The 21,947-nt window shown below is 42.3% G+C and overlaps 1 protein-coding gene across 1 annotated transcript in view; it reads right to left on the bottom strand.

The window, feature by feature from the left end:
- Positions 1-21,947, bottom strand: part of LOC139750637 (uncharacterized) — a 48,420-nt gene that overhangs the window by 6,349 nt on the left and 20,124 nt on the right. Inside the window, exons 5-9 of the mRNA XM_071665312.1 lie at positions 17,299-18,219; positions 15,590-16,082; positions 9,305-9,468; positions 3,668-3,772; positions 2,596-2,712 (exon numbers count right to left, since the gene is read on the bottom strand). Coding sequence (XP_071521413.1) covers positions 2,596-2,712; positions 3,668-3,772; positions 9,305-9,468; positions 15,590-16,082; positions 17,299-18,219 — 1,800 coding nt within the window. The remainder of the gene's footprint in view (positions 1-2,595; positions 2,713-3,667; positions 3,773-9,304; positions 9,469-15,589; positions 16,083-17,298; positions 18,220-21,947) is intronic.

Here is a 21,947-nt window from a genome sequence, read left to right as displayed (position 1 = left end):
GAAATAATGCAAATGAGTGGGAGATGTATAAAAGAAAGAGGCAGGAGGCAAAGAGAAAGGTGCAAGAGGTGAAAAAGAGGGCAAATGAGAGTTGAGGTGAGAGAGTATCATTAAATTCTGCGGAGAATAAAATGATGTTCTGGAAGGAGGTAATTAAAGTGCGTAAGACAAGGGAACAAGTGGAAACTTCAGTGAAGGGGGGCTAATGGGGAGGTGATAACAAGTTGTGGTGATGTGAGAAGGAGATGGAGTGAGTATTTTGAAGGTTTGTTGAATGTGTTTGATGATACAGTGGCAGATATAGGGTGTTTTGGTCGAGGTGGTGTGCAAAGGGAGAGGGTTAGGGAAAATGATTTGGTAAACATAGAAGAGGTAGTAAAAGCTTTGCGGAAGATGAAAGCCGGCAAGGCAGCAGGTTTGGATGGTATTGCAGAGGAATTTATTAAAAAAGGGGGTGACTGTATTGTTGACTGGTTGGTAAGGTTACTTAATGTATGTATGATTCATGGTGAGGTGCCTGAGGATTGGCGGAATGCTTGCACAGTGCCATTGTACAAAGGCAAAGGGGATAAGAGTGAGTGCTCAAATTACAGAGGTATAAGTTTTTTGAGTATTCCTGGGAAATTATATGGGAGGGTATTGATTGACAGGGTGAAGGCATGTACAGAGCATCAGACTGGGGAAGAGCAGTGTGGTATCAGAAGTGGTAGAGGATGTGTGGATCAGGTGTTTGCTTTGAAGAATGTATGTGAGAAATACTTAGAAAAGCAAATGGATTTGTATGTAGCATTTATGGATCTGGAGAAGGCATATGATAGAGTTGATAGAGATGCTCTGTGGAAGGTACTAAGGATATATGGTGTGGGAGGCAAGTTGTTAGAAGCAGTGAAAAGTTTTTATCGAGGATGTAAGGCATGTGTACGTGTATGAAGAGAGGAAAGGGATTGGTTCTCAGTGAATGTAGGTTTGCGGCAGGGGTGCGTGATGTCTCCATGGTTGTTTAATTTGTTTATGGATGGGTTTGTTAGGGAGGTGAATGCAAGAGTTTTGGGTAGAGAGGCAAGTATGCAGTCTGTTGTGGATGAGAGAGCTTGGGAAGTGAGTCAGTTGTTGTTCGCTGATGATAGAGCGATGGTGGGTGATTCATGTGAGAAACTGCAGAAGCTGGTGACTGAGTTTGGTAAAGTGTGTGAAAGAAGATAGTTGAGAGTAAATGTGAATAAGAGTAAGGTTATTAGGTACAGTAGGGTTGAGGGTCAAGTAAATTGGAGAATGTGTGGAAGTCGAAAACATTATCTCGGAAAGCAAAAATGGCTATGTTTGAAGGAATACTGGTTCCAACAATGTTGTATGGTTGCGAGGCGTGGGCTATGGATAGAGTTGTGCACAGGAGGGTGGATGTGCTGGAAATGAGATGTATGAGGACAATATGTGGTGTGAGGTGGTTTGATCGAGTAAGTAATGAAAGGGTAAGAGAGATGTGTGGTAATAAAAAGAGAGTGGTTGAGAGAGCAGAAGAGGGTGTTTTGAAATGGTTTGGTTACATGGAGAGAATGAGTGAGGAAAGATTGACAAACAGGATTTATGTGTCAGAGGTGGAGGGAACGAGGAGAAGTGGTAGACCAAATTGGAGGTGGAAGGATGCAGTGAAAAAGCTTTTAAGCGATCGGGGCCTGAACTTGCAGGAGGGTGAAAGGCGTGCAAGGAATAGAGTGAATTGGAACGATGTGGTATACCGGGGTCGACGTGCTGTCAATGGATTGAACCAGGACATGTGAAGTGTCTGGGGTAAACCATGGAATGTTCTGTGGGGCCTGGATGTGGAAAGGGAGCTGTGGTTTCGGTGCATTATACATGACAGCCAGAGACTGAGCGTGGACGGATGTGGCCTTTGTTGTCTTTTCCTAGCGCTACCTCGCGCGCATGCGGGGGGAGGGTGTTGTCATTTTATGCATGGCGGCGTGGCGATGGGAATGAATAAAGGCATCAAGTATGAATTATGTACAAGTGTATATATGTATGTGTTTGGCTATCTATATATATATGTATATGTTGAAATGTATAGGTATATATATATATATATATATATATATATATATATATATATATATATATATATATATATATATATATATATATATATATTTATATTATTTATTTACATTTATTTTGCTTTGTCGCTGTCTCCCGCGTTAGCGAGGTAGCGCAAGGAAACAGACGAAAGAATGGCCCAACCCACCCACATACACATGTATATACATACACGTCCACACATGCAAATATACATACCTATACATCTCAATGTATACATATATATACACACACAGACATATACATATATACACATGTACATAATTCATATTGTCTGCCTTTATTCATTCTCATCGCCACCTCGCCACACATGGAATAACAACCCCCTCCCCCCTCATGTGTGCGAGGTAGCGCTAGGAAAAGACAACAAAGGCCCCATTCGTTCACACTCAATCTCTAGCTGTCATGTAATAATGCACTGTGTGTGTGTGTGTGTGTGTGTGTGTGTGTGTGTGTGTTCATAATTCAATGGGTATCTACTGTCCTCAGTGTTCTACAACTCACAGGAAAATCCTTTATATCGAAGTAAAGTACAAGGAAGCAGACGACCACCAGCAGGAAACTTGGGACGAAGACGTTGCCGATGTAGTAGCCGTACAGGTGGTGGAACTGGAACTCTACCTGCAACACATGATGTGTGAACCTTACACTCTCCCTCTGGCATGGGATCGGGTGGGGTGGAGTGACCATACACCAGCTGATGGATACTATACACCGGGATGGAGGATGGGACTGTTGATCATACACCAGCTGCTGGGTACCATACACTGGGATGGAGGATGGGACAAGTGATTATGTGACTTAATGCAAATTCTATGACGTTCGGAACTAGAGGCTGCTATACATCTTGTGTGACGGGCACTCTTGTGGAGGCTTCACATGTCTCGAGCCATTTGACTGCTTTTTATATGACTCAGTGTATTCATAGTTGCCTTTAACACTGCGTAGTTCGAACCACCGCTTCAGAGTTAAGATGAGGCAGTCTCCTCGTGAAGCAATATATGCATTCTGTTTTGAGATTGGTTTAGCCACTGCTTCTTGTGTTTATTTAGCCCCTGCGTATTGTATTTATCCCCTGCTTCTTGTGTTTATTTAGCCCCTGCTTATTGTATTTAGCCCCTGCTTCTTGTGTTAGGCCCTGCTTCTTGTGTTTATTTAGCCCCTGCTTCTTGTGTTTATTTAGCCCCTGCTTATTGTATTTAGCCCCTGCTTCTTGTGTTTATTTAGCCCCTGCTTATTGTATTTAGCCCCTGCTTCTTGTGTTTAGCCCCTGCTTCTTGTATCTATAAAGCCCCTGCTCCTTGTATTTCTATGTGAATCAAACATAAATTAAACATCTGTGAAGCTATATGGTGATAGCTCAAAAAAAAAGCGATGAGATAATCATCCTATGTACATAAACATAATTGTGTAATGGTCATAAACAATGTCATGTAAGTTTATCAACAGCTGTTTGTGTAACTACTTGTTATGGACTCTTATGACCTTACATAGAGGCTCCCTGGCAATCCTTACGTCTACATCTCCCCTGCTGTATACCCTTGACTCGCGGTGGAAGATGAAGTAGATTTCTAACCTTCATGTATGTAGCGTGGCTGACAGCGTAGGGCGCCATAGACTCCGCTGCCAGGTAGTACTCTAAGAGCCTTCGCTCTCCTTCGAAGAACACGCCCACGTCCTCCTGCAAGAGTGTGACAAAGGGACGTACATCAGTGCTGGTAGCAAGCAACAGCACCACCGTGGCATATCTACCTCGGTATGACGGCATACCACAGTAATGGGAGGATGACCATGGCAAGAGCTGCCAGTGATGGCGTACCAAAGATTCCCCACAGTCACGAACCCCAAGTGACACGACCAGCTTGGCATCACGGCTTACCCAAGTGTGCAGTTGTAGTGGATCTGCCACTGAGGTCTCACTAGTGCCCACTGATGCCTCATTATTGCCCACTGATGCCTCACTAGTGCCCACTGATGCCTCACTAGTGCCCACTGATGCCTCACTAGTACCCACTGATACCTCACTTGTCCCCACTGATGCCTCACTAGTGCCCACTGATACCTCACTAGTACCCACTGATGCCTCACTAGTGCCCACTGATGCCTCACTAGTGCCCGCTGATGCCTCACTAGTGCCCACTGATGCCTCACTAGTACCCACTGATACCTCACTTGTCCCCACTGATGCCTCACTAGTGCCCACTGATACCTCACTAGTACCCACTGATGCCTCACTAGTGCCCATTGATGCCTCACTAGTACCCACTGATGCCTCACTAGTACCCACTGATGCCTCACTAGTACCCACTGATGCCTCACTTGTGCCCGCTGATCCCTCACTAGAGCCCACTGATGCCTCACTAGTACCCACTGATGCCTCATTAGTACCCACTGATGCCTCACTAGTGCCCACTGATGCCTCATTAGTACCCACTGATGCCTCACTAGTGCCCACTGATGCCTCACTAGTGCCCACTGATGCCTCACTAGTGCCCGCTGATCCCTCACTAGTGCCCAGCAGGGCTGGAGCGATTGTAATTGTAATACAACTGAAATGTGATTAATTACAGAAATATTGTAACTGCAATTGAAAACAAAATTTAAGTAACTAATTGTAAATGTAATCGATTAAGTGATTAAGTGATCAAGTAATTACAATTAAGTGTAATTATGAAAGAGGAGGAAAGTGGTAATGGTAACTTTGTAAACACAAATGTAGGTAAGCGGTACTTTCAAAGTATCGTCGGTAACGGGAGCGGTACTCGCTAGCCTTACTTTTTTATCACTAACCATTAAAGTCCACCATATTGATCCCTTGACCCAAACCAAGATATCAGTCCGATCATAACACAAACAAAACATTACACGAACTCAAGAACCCTGTGGCGGTGAGGAATGCAATTTGATCATCTGACCCAGAGAGTGGAAGCAGATGAGGAAGACAATCATGCCAGTGGAGATTTGTGCCTCAAAGGAGCTTATGATTGTCCTCGAACCTTTTCTCACGAGGCCATGGAAGTTGTGGAGGGGGTAGAAGAAGGTGATCATATCATCTACTGGACCAGTGATTGATTCAGGAACTTAAACACTCACTGGAGAAGTTAATTCATATTCATAACACACAATTACAATACTGTGACCAACTGGCTAAAGTGCTATTGGACTCTGAAGAAGAGGTTGGATCCATACATGGAAATGAGAGATGTTCAAGTAGCGTTTTTTTTTTTTTGAGGTTCAAACTGGACTGGCTTCCATTACAAGAGCAGAAGGACCAAGTGCAGCTGTATATGTCAAGGAAATGCTTAAAGAATTAGAGATACGTCAGGAGGGGTCAACAACAACAATGGATAGATAAAGTAACAAGGATGGATGATCCAACAGAAAGATTAATTACCTGAATCAAAAAGACCCAGACTTTTCTCCATCGTACCAAAACGTTCAACGAAATTCCAAAATCAACCGCCGAGGATCAGAGCGAAGCACAAAGTGTCAGTGAGTGTTTGGTTGAAGTCATATGATGTAGAGGAACGAACTCAGTCATTTTCCAGTGTCTCAAACTTGGCCTCCACTGAAGAACCTTGCAAGAGACTAGGTGATTGGCTGTACTGCTACACCTGCTCCAACACTGCCAGTTTTCAGCATTGCTGGATTTTTTTTCTTCACTGTTAACAGAGCTCACCTTAGTGTCACTGTTTTCCGTTCACTGTTATTGATAAAGTACAACAGTGAATTGTTTGAAAAATTACCAGGTATCTTTTTTTTTTTTTAGCTACCATCTGCTGGAACTTCTACTGAAAGGATATCTTTATTTCTGTTTTCAAAACAGTTGTGTTACTTGTTTGTAAATAAAAGGATAACATTACTATGCAGAACTAGTGTTTTTTCTTTTTTACGAAAAGCATTCTTTTTCCAAATTTGGTAAACTGTAATTATAATTGCAATTATAATTGATTTTGTTTTCAGATGATTGTAATTATATTGTAATTATTATCCCCAGATGTTTTTGTTATCATAATTGTAATATAAGAAAATGGAAAGTATTTGGAATTGTAAATTGATGTTTAAAACGTAATTACTCTAACTCTGGTGCCCAGTGATCCCTTCCTGGTGCCCACTGACTCCTCACTGATGCCCACTGTTCCCTCACTATTGCCCACTGTTCCCTCACTATTGCCCACTGATACTAGTGCCCGCTGACACCCTACTAGTACCCATGGACTCCTCACTAGTGCCCATTGATGCTTCACTACCCTCACTAGTGCCCATTGATGCTTCACTAATCCCCATTGAATCATCACTCGTAACCACTGATCCCTCACTAGTGCCCACTAATCCCTCACTAGTGCTCACTGATCCCTTATTACTACCCAGTGATTCTTCACTAGTTCTCACTGATCTCTCACTAGCAACCACTAATGTCTCTTAGTGCCTACTGATCCCTCACTAATGTCTCAGATGCCTTACAAGCACCCGCCATAACTTGTGCCCACTGATACCTCACTAATGCCCACTGATACCTCACTAATGCCCATTGATACCTCAATAGTGTCCACAAGTCCTTCAGAAGTGGCCACTGATCCCTTATCATTGCTCACTGATCCCCTACTGGGACTCACTGATCTCTCACTAGTGTCCATACAAGGACGACTCAATCCCTTGTATAAACGGAGCAACTTTTCAGAAGAAAGGAAGTTTCGACATCTAAACAATGACTCCCAGTTTCTTAGAGGCAGACTTAGCTATTCCTGTAATATGGGGTTTCCAAGAAAGAGTAGAGGTTACAGTAATACCAAGGATGTTCACTGATTCAAGAAGTGGAATTAGACAATGTGTTGATGGTTGCTGAACTGACGGCACTACAAAAATCATGCAGAAGGAAAGAAATACAAATATTTTTTCGAGGACGTAACTGTTAAGTCATCCAGCAGTGACAATGTTATTCGTAAAGCCAAAATACACTTCACGAAATCAGACAGCCATTGCTGAAGTTAAACTTTCTGAATTTCTTGCAGAGTACAGTATTCCCTTCAACGTAACGGAACACTTGATAAATCTACTGAAAGACATTTTTTTTTCCGTACCTGAACACTGCCAAGTCTGTTTCTCTGAAAAGGACCAGAGCACCAGCTGTTGTGTGACAAACGTCATTACAGTCATATAAAGAAATGGTCTTAAAGAAACTGCAAGACACTAAGTCCAGTGTATGATGACTCGGCAGACACCATGTCCATAAAAATATCTTCTTTTGTGAATTATTTTGATGTAGATCCACGTTAAGTCGAGAGCAAATTTGCGGGGAGCTTTATGAAGTATATAAGCAAAGGCCGTCAGAAAATGTTGGGAATAATGCCACTGGGAAAAGTTCGCATGAGGGAATGATGAAAACATTGAAACAGCAAAATGTACCATTAGAAGGCATGATAGGATTTGATGCTGATGGATATTGTGTATTAGGGCAGCTCATGATTCAGTTCCCAAGTCGTCCTCTTAGTGGCTGCCAAGGTCTTGTGATGAAGTGTGTGTGTGTGTGTGTGATCCCGCTCACCTATGTGTAGGTGAAGCTTGCCAGACTTTGCCTTTGAAGATGTGAAGGTTCATGCAGGGAAGTATATCACTTCCTTAAATGTAGTAGCAAACACTAGAGCGAGTTTAAGGATTTTCAGACGTCATTTGATCTGAAACTACACAAGATCCTTCATCTATTCTCAGATCAGATGGCTGCCATTAGTTGCTGTTTTCCATAGACTGTTGGAGCTGCAGGAAACACTTTAGGTCTTTTTCTCAGACATGCAGCTCTCTGAGAAGGTGGCAGCAGAGGAGATGGTTTTCACAAGCCATCAAGATCCTTTCTCAGAATTATGTTATATGCATCTTGATTGATTTTCCTCAAATTCACTGATTCTTTTTAACAATCTTTTCTAGTAGATGAAGCAGTGGTTACAGTGCTCTCTCTCTCTCTCTCTCTCTCTCTCTCTCTCTCTCTCTCTCTCTCTCTCTCTCTCTCTCTCTCTCTCTCTAAAGAATCAATGCTTTTTATTCAAAGATCTGGTTCTGTCATGTATGGAGAGCGATTATGTAATCATGACAGACTTAAATGCTGTAGACCCTGCAAGGCATAACAAAGTTCTCCGTGACAGTGAAATGTTGGTGTAATATTATGAGAATTTTCATGGAGTTCCAATTTTTTTCTCTTAGATTTCATAAAATAGACCTGGTAGATATACACCTGACAACACATCACTACAAAGGTACCATTCTGATGAAGATAAGTATGATGGGCAAATCGGCAGAAGATACCACCAGGTTATAATGAGGTTTGGGTGTGCGATATTCAAAGACATACTGGATGATAATGCACATATACCGGATGATGACGCACATATGCTGGATGATAACGCACATATACTGGATGATAACGCACGATTACTATGCCAAAAAAAATAATTCTATAGATCCAGCACAATTATTCCCATTTGAATATCTGGCAACGCTAATCACGTTGCGTGAGAATGTAGACACTACATTGTGAACTAAATGTTTGTTGTAACACTTGTTTTAAGTACTTGTACGAGATCACATTCTCACGTACTTAAGAGACAGAAGGGAGCGGAAGGGGCGAGGGGAAGGGGCTTCAGGTGCCCTGGAGACCATCACCTTCCTATCTAAATATACAAGACTCATAACCAACAGGTAAGATATAGGAAGAGAGAGCATTATGTCAACCCTATGTTAGTGCGACGCAAAGATGGCAAGGGAATGGCGAGTTAACGTTACCTGTTGAGGAATACATGCAGTGTTGATTATCATATACGGTAATTTGGAAAGATAATGTGTCCAGTGCTTGGAGAAAGGAACTCTTTAATGACGAATGGACACCATTGACCAGAAAGGGGATCAAGCTGCCATACCATTCGAGCACACTTGTTCAGGCCTTCACCCATACACTGTGGGAGAATTAAAGTTAAGAAATCAAGTCCGCTATCCTAGTACTCTATCGTCACGTCCTTTACTTATGGCATTAAACATTCCGTCTCAACATTTCTCATTACGTCATAAGTTGTTTTCTAATATCTACACGTCCGATAGAAATACGTCTCTGAATTCATGATCATCTTTGTTACACTTCCTGACAAGAGAGAAGTGATGAGCCAAAAGGCGTCATATGACCTGGTCACTCACAAGTTCCGCTGCAAGAACAGCTAGAGTTCAGTACCTTGACCATGACTCCAAACTTCGTCTGCAGATCGTGGATCATAATGACCAGTGAACACCGCTGGACGTCGAAGGGGAACTTCTGTAGGTTGAAATGGCAGAGGAACGTAATCGTCTGTTTCTCTAGCAACATGAGAGTGTTCTCACTGCCGCTGTACACCGAATCTGGGCGAGGGAAGAAGTCTATTAGAAACAGATGAAATTTTTTCTTACACCTATGCCCAAGCCGCTGTCATATATATATATATATATATATATATATATATATATATATATATATATATATATATATATATATATATATATATATATATATATATATATAATTTTTTTTTCATACTATTCGCCACTTTCCGCATTAGGGAAGTAGCGCTAAAACAGAGGACTGAGCCTTTGAGGGAAATTCTCACTTGGGGGGGGGGGGGGGTTAATAGATCATCTCCTGCTCACATACGTATACTCATGTATATCTCTCTTTTCAAACCAGGTATTCCCAATCACCAGTCTTTTTTCAGCACACAAATCCACAAGCTCTTCATTTCCATTCACAACACTGAATACCTCATGAACATCAAATTATATCCTCAACTGCTACATTACTCACCTTCACATTTAAATCACCCATCACTATAACCCGGTCTCGTGCATCAGAAGCTGCCGACACACTCACTTAGTTGCTCCCAAAACACTTGCCTCTCATGATCTTTCTTCTCATGCCCAGGTGCATAAGTACCAATAATCACCCATCTCCCTCTATCCACTTTCAGTTTTACACACATCAATCTAGAATTTACTTTCTTACACCCGATCACACACACCCACAACTCCTGCCTCAATAGTAGTGCTACTTCTTAGCTATGTCCTCTCACCGACCCCTGACTTTATTCCCAAGACTTTTCCACGCCAATCTTCCTCTTTACCCTTGAGCTTCGTTTCAATCAGAGCCAGAACATCCATGTTTTTTTTTTCCTCAAACATACTGCCTATCTCTCCTTTCTTCTCATCTTGGCTATATCTACACGCATTCAGACACCCCAATCTGAGCCTTAGAACATATATATATATATATATATATATATATATATATATATATATATATATATATATATATATATATATATATATATGATCATTATCTTGTGGCGACGAAGGTGAAGATATGTAGAGGTTTTCAGAAAAGAAGAGAGAATGTTGGGGCGAAGAGAGTGGTGAGAGTAAGTGAGCTTGGGAAGGAGACCTGTGTGAGGAAGTACCACGAGAGACTGAGTACAGAATGGAAAAAGGTGAAAACAAAGGACGTAAGTGGAGTAAGGGAGGAATGGGATGTATTTAGCGAAGCAGTGATGGCTTGCGCAAAAGATGCTTGTGGCATGAGAAGCGTGGGAGGTGGGCAGATTAGAAAAGGTAATGAGTGGTGGGATGAAGAAGTAAGATTATTAGTGAAAGAGAAGAGATAGGCATTTGGACGATTTTTGCAGGGAAATAATGCAAATGACTGGGAGACGTATAAAAGAAAGAGGCAGGAGGTCAAAAAGAGAAAGTTGCAAGAGGAGAAAAAGAGGGCAAATGAGAGTTGGGGTGAGAGAGTATCATTAAATTTTAGGGAGAATACAAAGATGTTTTGGAAGGAGGTAAATAAAGTGCGTAAGACAAGGGAACAAATGGGAACATCAGAGATAACAAGTAGTGGTGATGTGAGAAGGAGATGGCGTAAGTATTTTGAAGGTTTGTTGAATGTGTTTGATGATAGAGTGGCAGATATAGGGTGTTTTGGTCGAGGTGGTGTGCAAAGTGAGAGGGTTAGGGAGAATGATTTGGTAAACAGAGAAGAGGTAGTAAAAGCTTTGCGGAAGATGAAAGCCGACAAGGCAGCGGGTTTGGATGGTATTGCAGTGGAATTTATTAAAAAAAGGGGTGACTGTATTGTTGACTGGTTGGTAAGGTTATTTAATGTAAGTATGACTCATGGTGAGGTGCCTGAGGATTGGCGGAATGCTTGCATTGTGCCATTGTACAAAGGCAAAGGGGATAAAAGTGAGTGCTCAAATTATAGAGGTATACGTTTGTTGAGTATTCCTGGGACATTATACGGGAGGGTATTGATTGAGAGGGTGAAGGCATGTACAGAGCATCAGATTGGGGAAGAGCAGTGTGGTTTCAGAAGTGGTAGAGGATGTGTGGATCAGATGTCTGCTTTGAAGAATGTATGTGAGAAATACTTAGAAAAGCAAATGGATTTGTATGTACCATTTATGAATCTGGAGAAGGCATGTGATTTACGTGGGGCATTTATGTACCTGGAGAAAGCATATGATACAGTTGATAGAGATGCTCTGTGGAAGGTATTAAGAGTATATGGTGTGGGAGGCAAGTTGTTAGAAGCACTGAAAAGTTTTTATCGAGGATGTAAGGCATGTGTCCGAGTAGGAAGAGAGGAAAGTGATTGGTTCTCAGTGAATGTTGGTTTGCGGCAGGGGTGCGTGATGTCTCCATGGTTGTTTAATTTGATTATGGATGGGGTTGTTAGGTAGGTAAATGCAAGAGTTTTGGAAAGAGGGACAAGTATGCAGTCAGTTGTGGATGAGATAGCTTGGGAAGTGAGTCAGTTGTTGTTCGCTGATGATACAGCGCTGGTGGGTGATTCGGATGAGAAACTGCAGAAGCTGGTGACTGAGTTTGGTAAGGTGTGTGAAAGAAGAACGCTGAGAGTAAATGTGAATAAGAGCAAGGTTATTAGGTACAGTAAGGTAGAGGGACAAGTCAATTGGGAGGTAAGTTTGAATGGAGAAAAACTGGAGGAAGTGAAGTGGTTTAGATACCTTTGAGTGGATTTGGTCGCGGATGGAACCATGGAAGCAGAAGTAAATCATAGGGTGGGGGAGGGGACGAAATTTCTGGGAGCGTTGAAAAATGTGCGGAAGTCGAGAACGCTATCTTGGAAAGCAAAAATAGGTATGTTTGAAGGAATAGTGTTTCCAACAATGTTATATGGTTGCGAGGCGTGGGCTATGGATAGAGTTGTGCGGAGGAGAGTGGATGTGCTGGAAATGAGATGTTTGAGGACAATATGTGGTGTGAGGTGGTTTGATCAAGTAAGTATTGAAAGGGTGAGAGAGATGTGTGATAACTCAAAGAGTGTGGTTGAAAGAGCAGAAGAGGGTGTTTTGAAATGGTTTGGTCACATGGAGAAAATGAGTGAGGAAAGATTGACCAAGAGGATATATGTGTCAGAGGTGGAGGGAACGAGGAAAAGTGGGAGACCAAATTGGAGGTGGAAAGATGGAGTGAAAAAGATTTTGAGTGATCGGGGCCTGAAGATCCAGGAGGGTGAAAGGCGTGCAAGGAATTGAGTGAATTGGAACGATGTGGTATACCGGGGTCGATGTGCTGTCAATGGATTGAACCAAGGCATGTGAAGCTTTTGGGGTAAACCATGGAAAGTTTTGTGGGGCCTGGATGTGGAAAGGGAGCTGTGGTTTCGGTGCATTATACATGACAGCTAGAGAGTGAGTGTGAACGAATGTGGCCTTTGTTGTCTTTTCCTAGCGCTACCTCGCGCACATGCGGGGGTAAGGGGTTGTTATTTCATGTGTGGCGGGGTGGCGACGGGAATGAATAAGGGCAGACAGAACGAATTATGTGCATGTGTATATATGTATATGTCTGTGTGTGTATATATATGTATACGTTGTGATGTATAGGTATGTATATGTGCGTGTGTGGACGTGTATGTATATACATGTGTATGTGGGTAGGTTGGGCCATTCTTTCTTCTCTTTCCTTGAGCTACCTCGCTAACGCAGGAGACAGCGACAAAGTATAATATATATATATATATATATATATATATATATATATATATATATATATATATATATATATATATATATATATATATATATATTGAGGACAATGTGTGGTGTGAGGTGGTTTGATCGAGTAAGTAACGTAAGGGTAAGAGAGATGTGTGGAAATAAAAAGAGCGTGGTTGAGAGAGCAGAAGAGGGTGTTTTGAAATGGTTTGGGCACATGGAGAGAATGAGTGAGGAGAGATTGACCAAGAGGATATATGTGTCGGAGGTGGAGGGAACGAGGAGAAGAGGGAGACCAAATTGGAGGTGGAAAGATGGAGTGAAAAAGATTTTGTGTGATCGGGGCCTGAACATGCAGGAGGGTGAAAGGAGGGCAAGAAATAGAGTGAATTGGAGTCATGTGGTATACAGGGGTTGACGTGCTGTCAGTGGATTGAAGCAAGGCATGTGAAGCGTCTGGGGTAAACCATGGAAAGCTGTGTAGGTATGTATATTTGCGTGTGTGGACGTGTGTATGTACATGTGTATGGGGGGGGGGGGGTTGGGCCATTTCTTTCGTCTGTTTCCTTGCGCTACCTCGCAAACGCGGGAGACAGCGACAAAGTATAAAAAAAAAAAAAAAAAATATATATATATATATACACACACACACACACACCAGGTATCTAAAACACCACTTCCTTCAAATTTGGTCTTTGAGTCTCACTTTAACTAACATATCCCTCTACCCTGCTAAACCTAACAACGTTTCTTTAATCACGTTTCCTCTCAACCTCCTCCTTTCACACACTCCCCCAATTTCAGTCACCAACTTCTGCTGTTCCTCATTCTATTCAACCACCAGTGTTGTATCAGCAGCAAACAACAACTGACTCACTGTATGGGCCCTCTCATCCCATACGGTCTACATACTCGATCATTACTCCAGGACTCTTGCATTTACCTCTCTCATGTGAATACCCATCACACTTTTCTGCTGTAGACCAACGTTCGCTTGGAATTATTCACTCCCCTCTCTTCCAACTTGTATACATACCTTACACCCTTCATAAAAACCTCTCACTACTTCTAGCAGCTTTCCCGTCTCACAAAACACTCTTAAAACCTTCTAAAAGGCATCTCTATCAACTGTACCATATGCTTTCTCCAGGTCCATAAATGCCCCACGTAAATCATTCCGTTTCTCTGAGTATTTCTCAAACACATTCTTGAAAGCAAACATCTGATCCTCACATCCAGTACCACTTCAGAAACCACACTGCTCTTCACCAATCTGACGCTCTATACACACCTTCACCCTCTCAATTACTACTCTCCCAGTCAATTTACCAGGTACACAAGCTTATACCTCTTGCACTATACATGTATTCCAGCAATCCTCAGGCACCTCACCATGATCCGTACATGCTCTGGAAGTCCTAACTTACCAATCAGTAACACAGTCACCCCCTTTCTTCAGAAATTCAACTGCAATACCATCCACTCCAGCTGCCTTGCCAAATATCATCTTATGCTAGGCCTTCACCAAGCCACTCTATGATTTTCTCACATCGCCTGCTACCCCGAACCGAACGCTCTACATCTGCCACCCTATTTTGAACACATTCAACAGTTCTTCAAAATAATCACTCCATCTCCTCCTCACTTAATCACTGTCTGTTACCATTCACTAATGTTCCCATTTGCTCTCTTGTATTTTTTTTTGCATAATGTTAACTTTTCCCAAAACATCTTATTCTCCAGGAAATTATTGATACTCTCTCACTCCACCTCTCATTTGCCCTCTTTTTTCAACACCTGCACCTTCCTCTTGACCTGCTGCTTTGTATTATATATCTCCCAATCGTGTGCACTCCCTCCCTGTAAGTTCTGTCTATTTACCTCTCTTCACTCTTTCATAGACAATTTCATTTCCTTATCCCATCACTCGCTAACCTTTCTAACTTGCTGCTACTACTATTACTACTACTACTACGTATCATATATCATCAATATTATGATTATTATCATATCTATATTATCATTATTATTATTACTATTATTATTATTATTATTATTATTATTATTATTATTATTATTATTATTATTATCATTATTGTTATTAATATTATTATTATTATTATTATCATTATATTTATTATTGGGGATAGGGGAGAAAGAATACTTCCCACGTATTCCCTGCGTGTCGTAGAAGGCGACTAAAAGGGGAGGGAGCGGGGGGCTGGAAATCCTCCCCTCTCGTTTTTTTTTAATTTTCCAAAAGAAGGAACAGAGAATTGGGCCACGTGAGGGTATTCCCTCAAAGGCCCAGTCCTCTGTTCTTAACGCTACCTCGCTAATGCGGGAAATGGCAAATAGTTTGAAAGAAAGAAAAAAAGATTATTATTATTATTATTATTATTATTATTATTATTATTATTATCATTATTATTATCATTATTATTTTCATCCTTATTATCATCATTATTACTTACCTTCTGTCTCTAGCTCCACTTCCTCCCCGGTGAGCGGTCCTGCCTCACGTATCACGAACACGTCCCTCGTTGGGTGCTTGATGTCCACCGTGCCAAGCCTTTCATCCTTCACTTCGAATTTTGGTATCCAGACGTTCTCACCGTCCTTGAGCTTGTTTGCGTAGGAGAGATTTTGGAGATTCTTATATCTGAGTCTCAGATCTCTCCACTTGATGGTCAGCGAAGCGTCAATACTTATCGTGAAGGCCTGAAGACTGAAATCCCTTATGGAGGTGATATTGACACTGATGTTGAGAGGGAGTGGCCCAGGTGTCTCAGACGGCGGTGGATGCTGATCAGAGTAGATCATCTGGCGGCTGAGGATGCTACACTGCAGCTCGTCACTGTGGTCGGGACAGTCCAGCACCAGGTTACAGCGGCGGTGGTGGTCGATGCAGGAGCCGTCATTACAGGTATACTGGTCATCGTGACACGCCGTCAGCACCAGGACTGCCTGTCGTTTGCATTAGGTTTTCGTGCGATCAAATGTGATAATTACAGCGCACAGCTATATTGTCCAAGATATCATGCCAATCTACCTTGCCTATCAACACCAAATGTATAATATCTTATAAAGTGTCATTAGGTAAAACGATGACGATATTAGGATATGAGAATTGATCAAGGAAATGAGGAATGGAAATGAGGCAGGAGGGGGTTAAGTTACCCAGTTCACGGCCACGTCCCTCACTGGCCACGTCTGTCCCTAAGCTGCCACTAGTCACACCTGTCCCTAACCTGTCATTGGTCACACCTGTCCCTCTCCTGTCACTTGTCACATCTGTCCTTATCTTTACAATGGTTGCATATGCCCTTCATCTGTCTCTAGTTGCATGCGTTCCTCACCTGTCACGGGTCACATCTGTCCCTCATCTGTCACGGGTCACATCTGTCCCTCACCTGTCACGGGTCACATTTGTCCCTCACCTGTCACGGGTCACATCTGTCCCTCACCTGTCACGGGTCACATCTATCTCTCACCTGTCACGGGTCACATCTGTCCCTCATCTGTCACGGGTCACATCTGTCCCTCACCTGTCACGGGTCACATTTGTCCCTCACCTGTCACGGGTCACATCTATCTCTCACCTGTCACGGGTCACATCTGTCCCTCACCTGTCACGGGTCACATTTATCCCTCACCTGTCACGGGTTACCTCTGTCCATCAACTGTCACGGGTCACATCTATCCCTCATCTGTCACGGGTCACCTCTGTCCATCACCTGTCCCGGGTCACATTTATCCCTCACCTGTCATGGGTCACATTTATCCCTCACCTGTCACGGGTCACATCTGTCCCTCACCTGTCACGGGTCACCTCCGTCCCTCACCTGTCACGGGTCACATCTGTCCCTCACCTGTCACGGGTCACCTCTGTCCATCACCTGTCACAGGTAACATCTATCCCTCATCTATCACTGGCCACATCTCTCTCATCTGTCATTGTTCATATCTGTCTCTGACGCATCACTAGTCACATCTGTCCCTTACCTGACACGAGTCACATCTGTCCATCACCTGTCACGGGTCACATCTATCCCTCATCTATCACAGGTCACATCTGTCTCTTACCTGTCCTTGTTCATATCAGTCTCTGACTCATCACTAGTCACATCTGTCACTAGTCACATCTGTCTCTTACCTGTCACTGACCACAGTTATCCCTCACCTGTCTGTAGCCACAAGTGTCTTCTGAGATGCTCCAGGTATGACGGCCAAGGGGAATATCGCTGGGATCGCTCGTATGCATGATAGCCCTAAGTTTCTTGTGCCGACGGCTTGTCATCATCCATGTGTTGTTGACCCGCGACAGACGGCTGTGTCTGTCGCCGTGAAACATCATCTGGTAGTTCTTGAAGTCATGGGCGATGAGTGTGTGGTCGAAGAGGGAATCCTCACACAGACCCCAGATACGCAGTCGCACAGGGGAAGTGAAGTTGCATGAGACGCAAAGCCTCAGGTTGCAGTCATTGGGTTCAAAGAAGAACCCGGTGAAGGACAGACATTTATGTACCTTACTCATACGGTGGAAACTAAATATGAATGAACCGAGAGGTTCTTCAAAGGGTTCTTTGTCGCTGAATCTCATCCAATTGTTTGATGAGTCATTCCTTACGACTCCCACCCAGTACTGGTATAGGTCGTCATGTAAACAAAATTCGTCCGAGGCAAAGAATATTTCGGGGATCGCCAGACTGCCATTCAGCTGTGAGCACCATTCCACAGCTTCCTTGAACGTTAAATGGCGAGAGAAGAGGACCGTGTGGCTCGCAGAGCAGACCTCTTCATATGACACAGACGCCAACACCGCCGGACCAAAGATTCGAAAATCGTTGTTGTGAAGCGTCATCAGCGGCGCAGGGAGGTCGTCAGATTCGCAGTTCGTAAAGTTGATCATCTCGTCGTCAGTGAGTTCCAGGTCGTAGAGTCGGGCATCTGCCATCTGGCCGATGAAGTTCATCTCTTGGATTTCAGGGTCATCATCCTGCGGGCACATGTCTGGCCCAAAGACCACCATGTCTGCGCCGTCAACAGCTACCTCCTGGAGGAGCGCATCTTCGTCATAAGTTGTTATGTTACCCAACAGAACCTGTGGATATAAGGGAAAAGAATAGACGTTGTGACTGATCAAGGAAAATGATAACTAAACTAATGTTATTTTTTCCGTTCTTAGAGAAAGAGAGAGAAAATATTTGATTAAGATTAATTACGAGAATATTTTGACAAAAGGCAAGGCTGACACGTAGCGCTTACCGTAGGAAATTCTTGGCTTCCGAAGAACAAATCGTTTGAGTTGCATGTCACTTTCATCACACATGTTGGTTATTTCATGTAAGAAATCAAGCGACATGTCAGACATAAGCGGTGTCGTCGAGAGCCAAGCGGGGAATCGTTATGTAGTGGTAAATTCTTTAAACAGTTTACAGTCTTATCTCGAATGATGGTTACCATTAGTTTATCAAATACAGACACTAAGCTAATTGGGCAATGATTTTCGGGCAATTATCATTCATCACCTTCATCAAATATCGGTGTTACATTGAAAATTTTCAATCATCTGGAATATTTCCTGTGCAAATGACTTATTGAAACGAGCATCCAAGGGATTAATCGTCTCATTTTTCACCTCTTTCAGTGTCCTCAAATAAGACATATTTGGGTCTGCTGTTTTATTTATTGTTATTCCAGATCACTGATAGTAGATCTTTTCTTTTTCGTTCAATATGTTGCAAAATGTTTTGCCCTCTTAGTAATCGAGTTGGTTTCGGGACATGAGTTCTATCTCCAATTGTAAATACAGATGCAAAAAGATTTTTTTTTAAAGTTTCTGCAATAGCTTCGTTTTCTTAATCAAATCACCATTTTCTCTAATGACTATCATACGTCTAACATAACTATAAATTTTCTATTCGTTTGTGGAAACTTGTGTAGGTGATTTTTCTCCTCCAGTTTCTCATGAGGTACTGTCTTGGGCAAATAAACACTTCTTGATATCACTGTGCCACCAATTCGACCTCGTTTTTGAATAAATCCGTCTTGTACGCGTTCACATTATGTGTCCCCACCACGACTTTGAAAGTATCACTGAATCTCTTCCAAGCTATGTGCATAACATTTTCAGTAACGCCATCATCCCAGGTTTGCCTGTAATCAGCAGAGCGAAGACCACTGACATTTACAAGTCTAAAACTTCTTTTTTTCTCTCGCGAGTTTCATGAGTTGCGTGTTGACCCCAAAAGAGATTTACCGGTAATCACTGGTAACAAACTTTTCTCCCACTTCCAGATCATGAGCGACACCTTACACTTGCAACTTGAACTAACTTTGATATCGTATCCTCGCGAGTAGGTCTCTCAGCTTATCGTGTTAGGGCGCACTATCAGGCAGATTTTGGGTGAACTCTCGCTCCCTGCTATTGGAGAAAAATTCTTGCCACTTGCACTTTAAAATCTCCCTTTTGTTTTTTACAGATTTCTGCCAAGTGAACATGAAGTCTATTGTCTACCAGTGGTGTGTGCGGCAGGGGGCCTATAAACTGCTCTTGTATATCCTATTTGCTTACTAACCTTAGCTTTAATATCAAATGAAGTGAGGATGATTTTATCAACAACTAAAACATTTTCGAGCACGGATTGAGATGAGATTCAACGAAGGGCAAGACACCTACGCCTTCTTAATTCTCTTTATAGCTGTCAAGTAGACTGAACCCAGAGTGCTCATCTACCTCGAAGGCTCAGCTTGGGGTGCCTGAATGAGTGTGGATGTAACCAAGATGAGAAGAAAGGAGAGACAGGTAGTATGTTTGAGGAAAGAAACCTGGATGTTCTGGCTCTGAGTGAAAGGAAGCTCATGGGTAAAGGGGTAGAGTGTTTTGGGAACGCTACCTCGCTGACGCGGGAAATACCTGTTAAGTATAATAATGAAATATTATATATATATATATATATATATATATATATATATATATATATATATATATATATATATATATATATATATATATATATATATATACATATATATATATATATATATATATATATATATATATATATATATATATATATATATATATATATATATATATATATATATATATTTCTTTTTCTTTCAAACTATTCGCCATTTCCCGCGTTAGCGAGGTAGCGTTAAGAACAGAGAACTGGGCCTTTAAGGGAATATCCTCACCTGGCCCCCTTCTCTATTCCTTCTTTTGGAAAATTAAAAAAAAATAATGAGAGGGGAGGATTTCCAGCCCCCCGCTCCCTCCCCTTTTAGTCGCCTTCTACGACACGCAGGGAATACGTGGGAAGTATTCTTTCTCCCCTATCCCCAGGGATATAACATCAGATTGGGGAAGAGCAGTGTGGTTTCAGAAGTGGTAGAAGATGTGTGGATCAGGTGTTTGCTTTGAAGAATGTATGTGAGAAATACTTAGAAAAACAAATGGATTTGTATGTAGCATTTATGGATCTGGAGAAGGCATATGATAGAGTTGATAGAGATGCTCTGTGGAAGGTATTAAGAGTATATGGTGTGGGAGGCAAGTTGCTAGATGTAGTGAAAAGTTTTCATCGAGGAAGTAAGGCATGTGCACGAGTAGGAAGAGGGGAAAATGATTGGTTCCCAGTGAATGTCGGTTTGCTGCAGGGGTGCGTGATGTCTCAATGGTTGTTTGATTTGTTTATGGATGGGGTTGTTAGGAAGGCGAATGCAAGAGCTTTGGAGAGAGGGGCAAAAATGCAGTCTATTTTGGATGAGAGGGCTTGGGAAGTGAGTCAGTTGTTGTTCGCTGATGATACAGCGCTGGTGGCTGATTCGGGTGAGAAACTGCAGAAGCTAGTGACTAAGTTTTATAAAGTGTGTGAAAAAGTATGCTGAGAGTAAATGTGAATAAGAGCAAGGTTATTAGGTACACAACCCCATCCATAAACAAATTAAACAACCATGGAGACATCACGCACCCCTGCTGCAAACCGACATTCACTGAGAAACAGTCTCTTTCCTCTCTTCCTACTCTTACACACGCCTTACATCCTCGATAAAAACTTTTCACTGCTTCTAACAACTTGCCTCCCACACCATATATTCTTAATACCTTCCACAGAGCATCTCTATCAACTCTATCATATGCCTTCTCCAGATCACAAAATGCTACATAAAAATCCATTTGTTTTTCTAAGTAATTCTCACATACATTTTTCAAAGCAACCACCTGATCCACATATCCTCTACCACTTCTGAAACCACACTGCTCCTCCCCAGTCTGATGCTCTGTACATGCCTTCACCCTCTCAATCAATACCCTCCCATATAATTTACCAGGAATACTCAACGAACTTATACTTCTGTAATTTGAACACTCACCTTTATCCCCTTTGCCTTTGTACAATGGCACTATCCATGCATTCCGCCAATCCTGAGGCACCTTACCATGAGCCATACAAACACTGATTATCCTTACCAACCAGTCAACAACAGAGACACCCCCCTTTTTTTTTTTTTTAATAAATTCCACTGCAATACCATCAAAACCCTTCGCCTTGCCGGCTTTCATCTTCCGCAAAGCTTTCACTACCTCTTCTCTGTATACCTAATCATTCTCCCTAACCCTCTCACTCCTCACACCACCTCGACCGAAAACACCCTATGTCTGCCACTCTATCATTAAACACATTCAACAAACCTTCAAAATACTCACTCCATCTCCTTTTCACATCACCACTACTTGTTATCAACTCCCCATTAGCCCCCTTCACCGATGTTCCTATTTGTTCTCTTGTCTTACGCACTTTATTTACCTCCTTCAAAAACATC

Source organism: Panulirus ornatus, chromosome 10 (genome assembly GCF_036320965.1).
Source record: "Panulirus ornatus isolate Po-2019 chromosome 10, ASM3632096v1, whole genome shotgun sequence".
NCBI classification, from domain to species: Eukaryota; Metazoa; Arthropoda; class Malacostraca; order Decapoda; family Palinuridae; genus Panulirus; species Panulirus ornatus.
The sequence above is the reverse complement of the archived record's forward strand: the minus strand, read 5'-3'. Positions and strand labels throughout refer to the sequence as shown.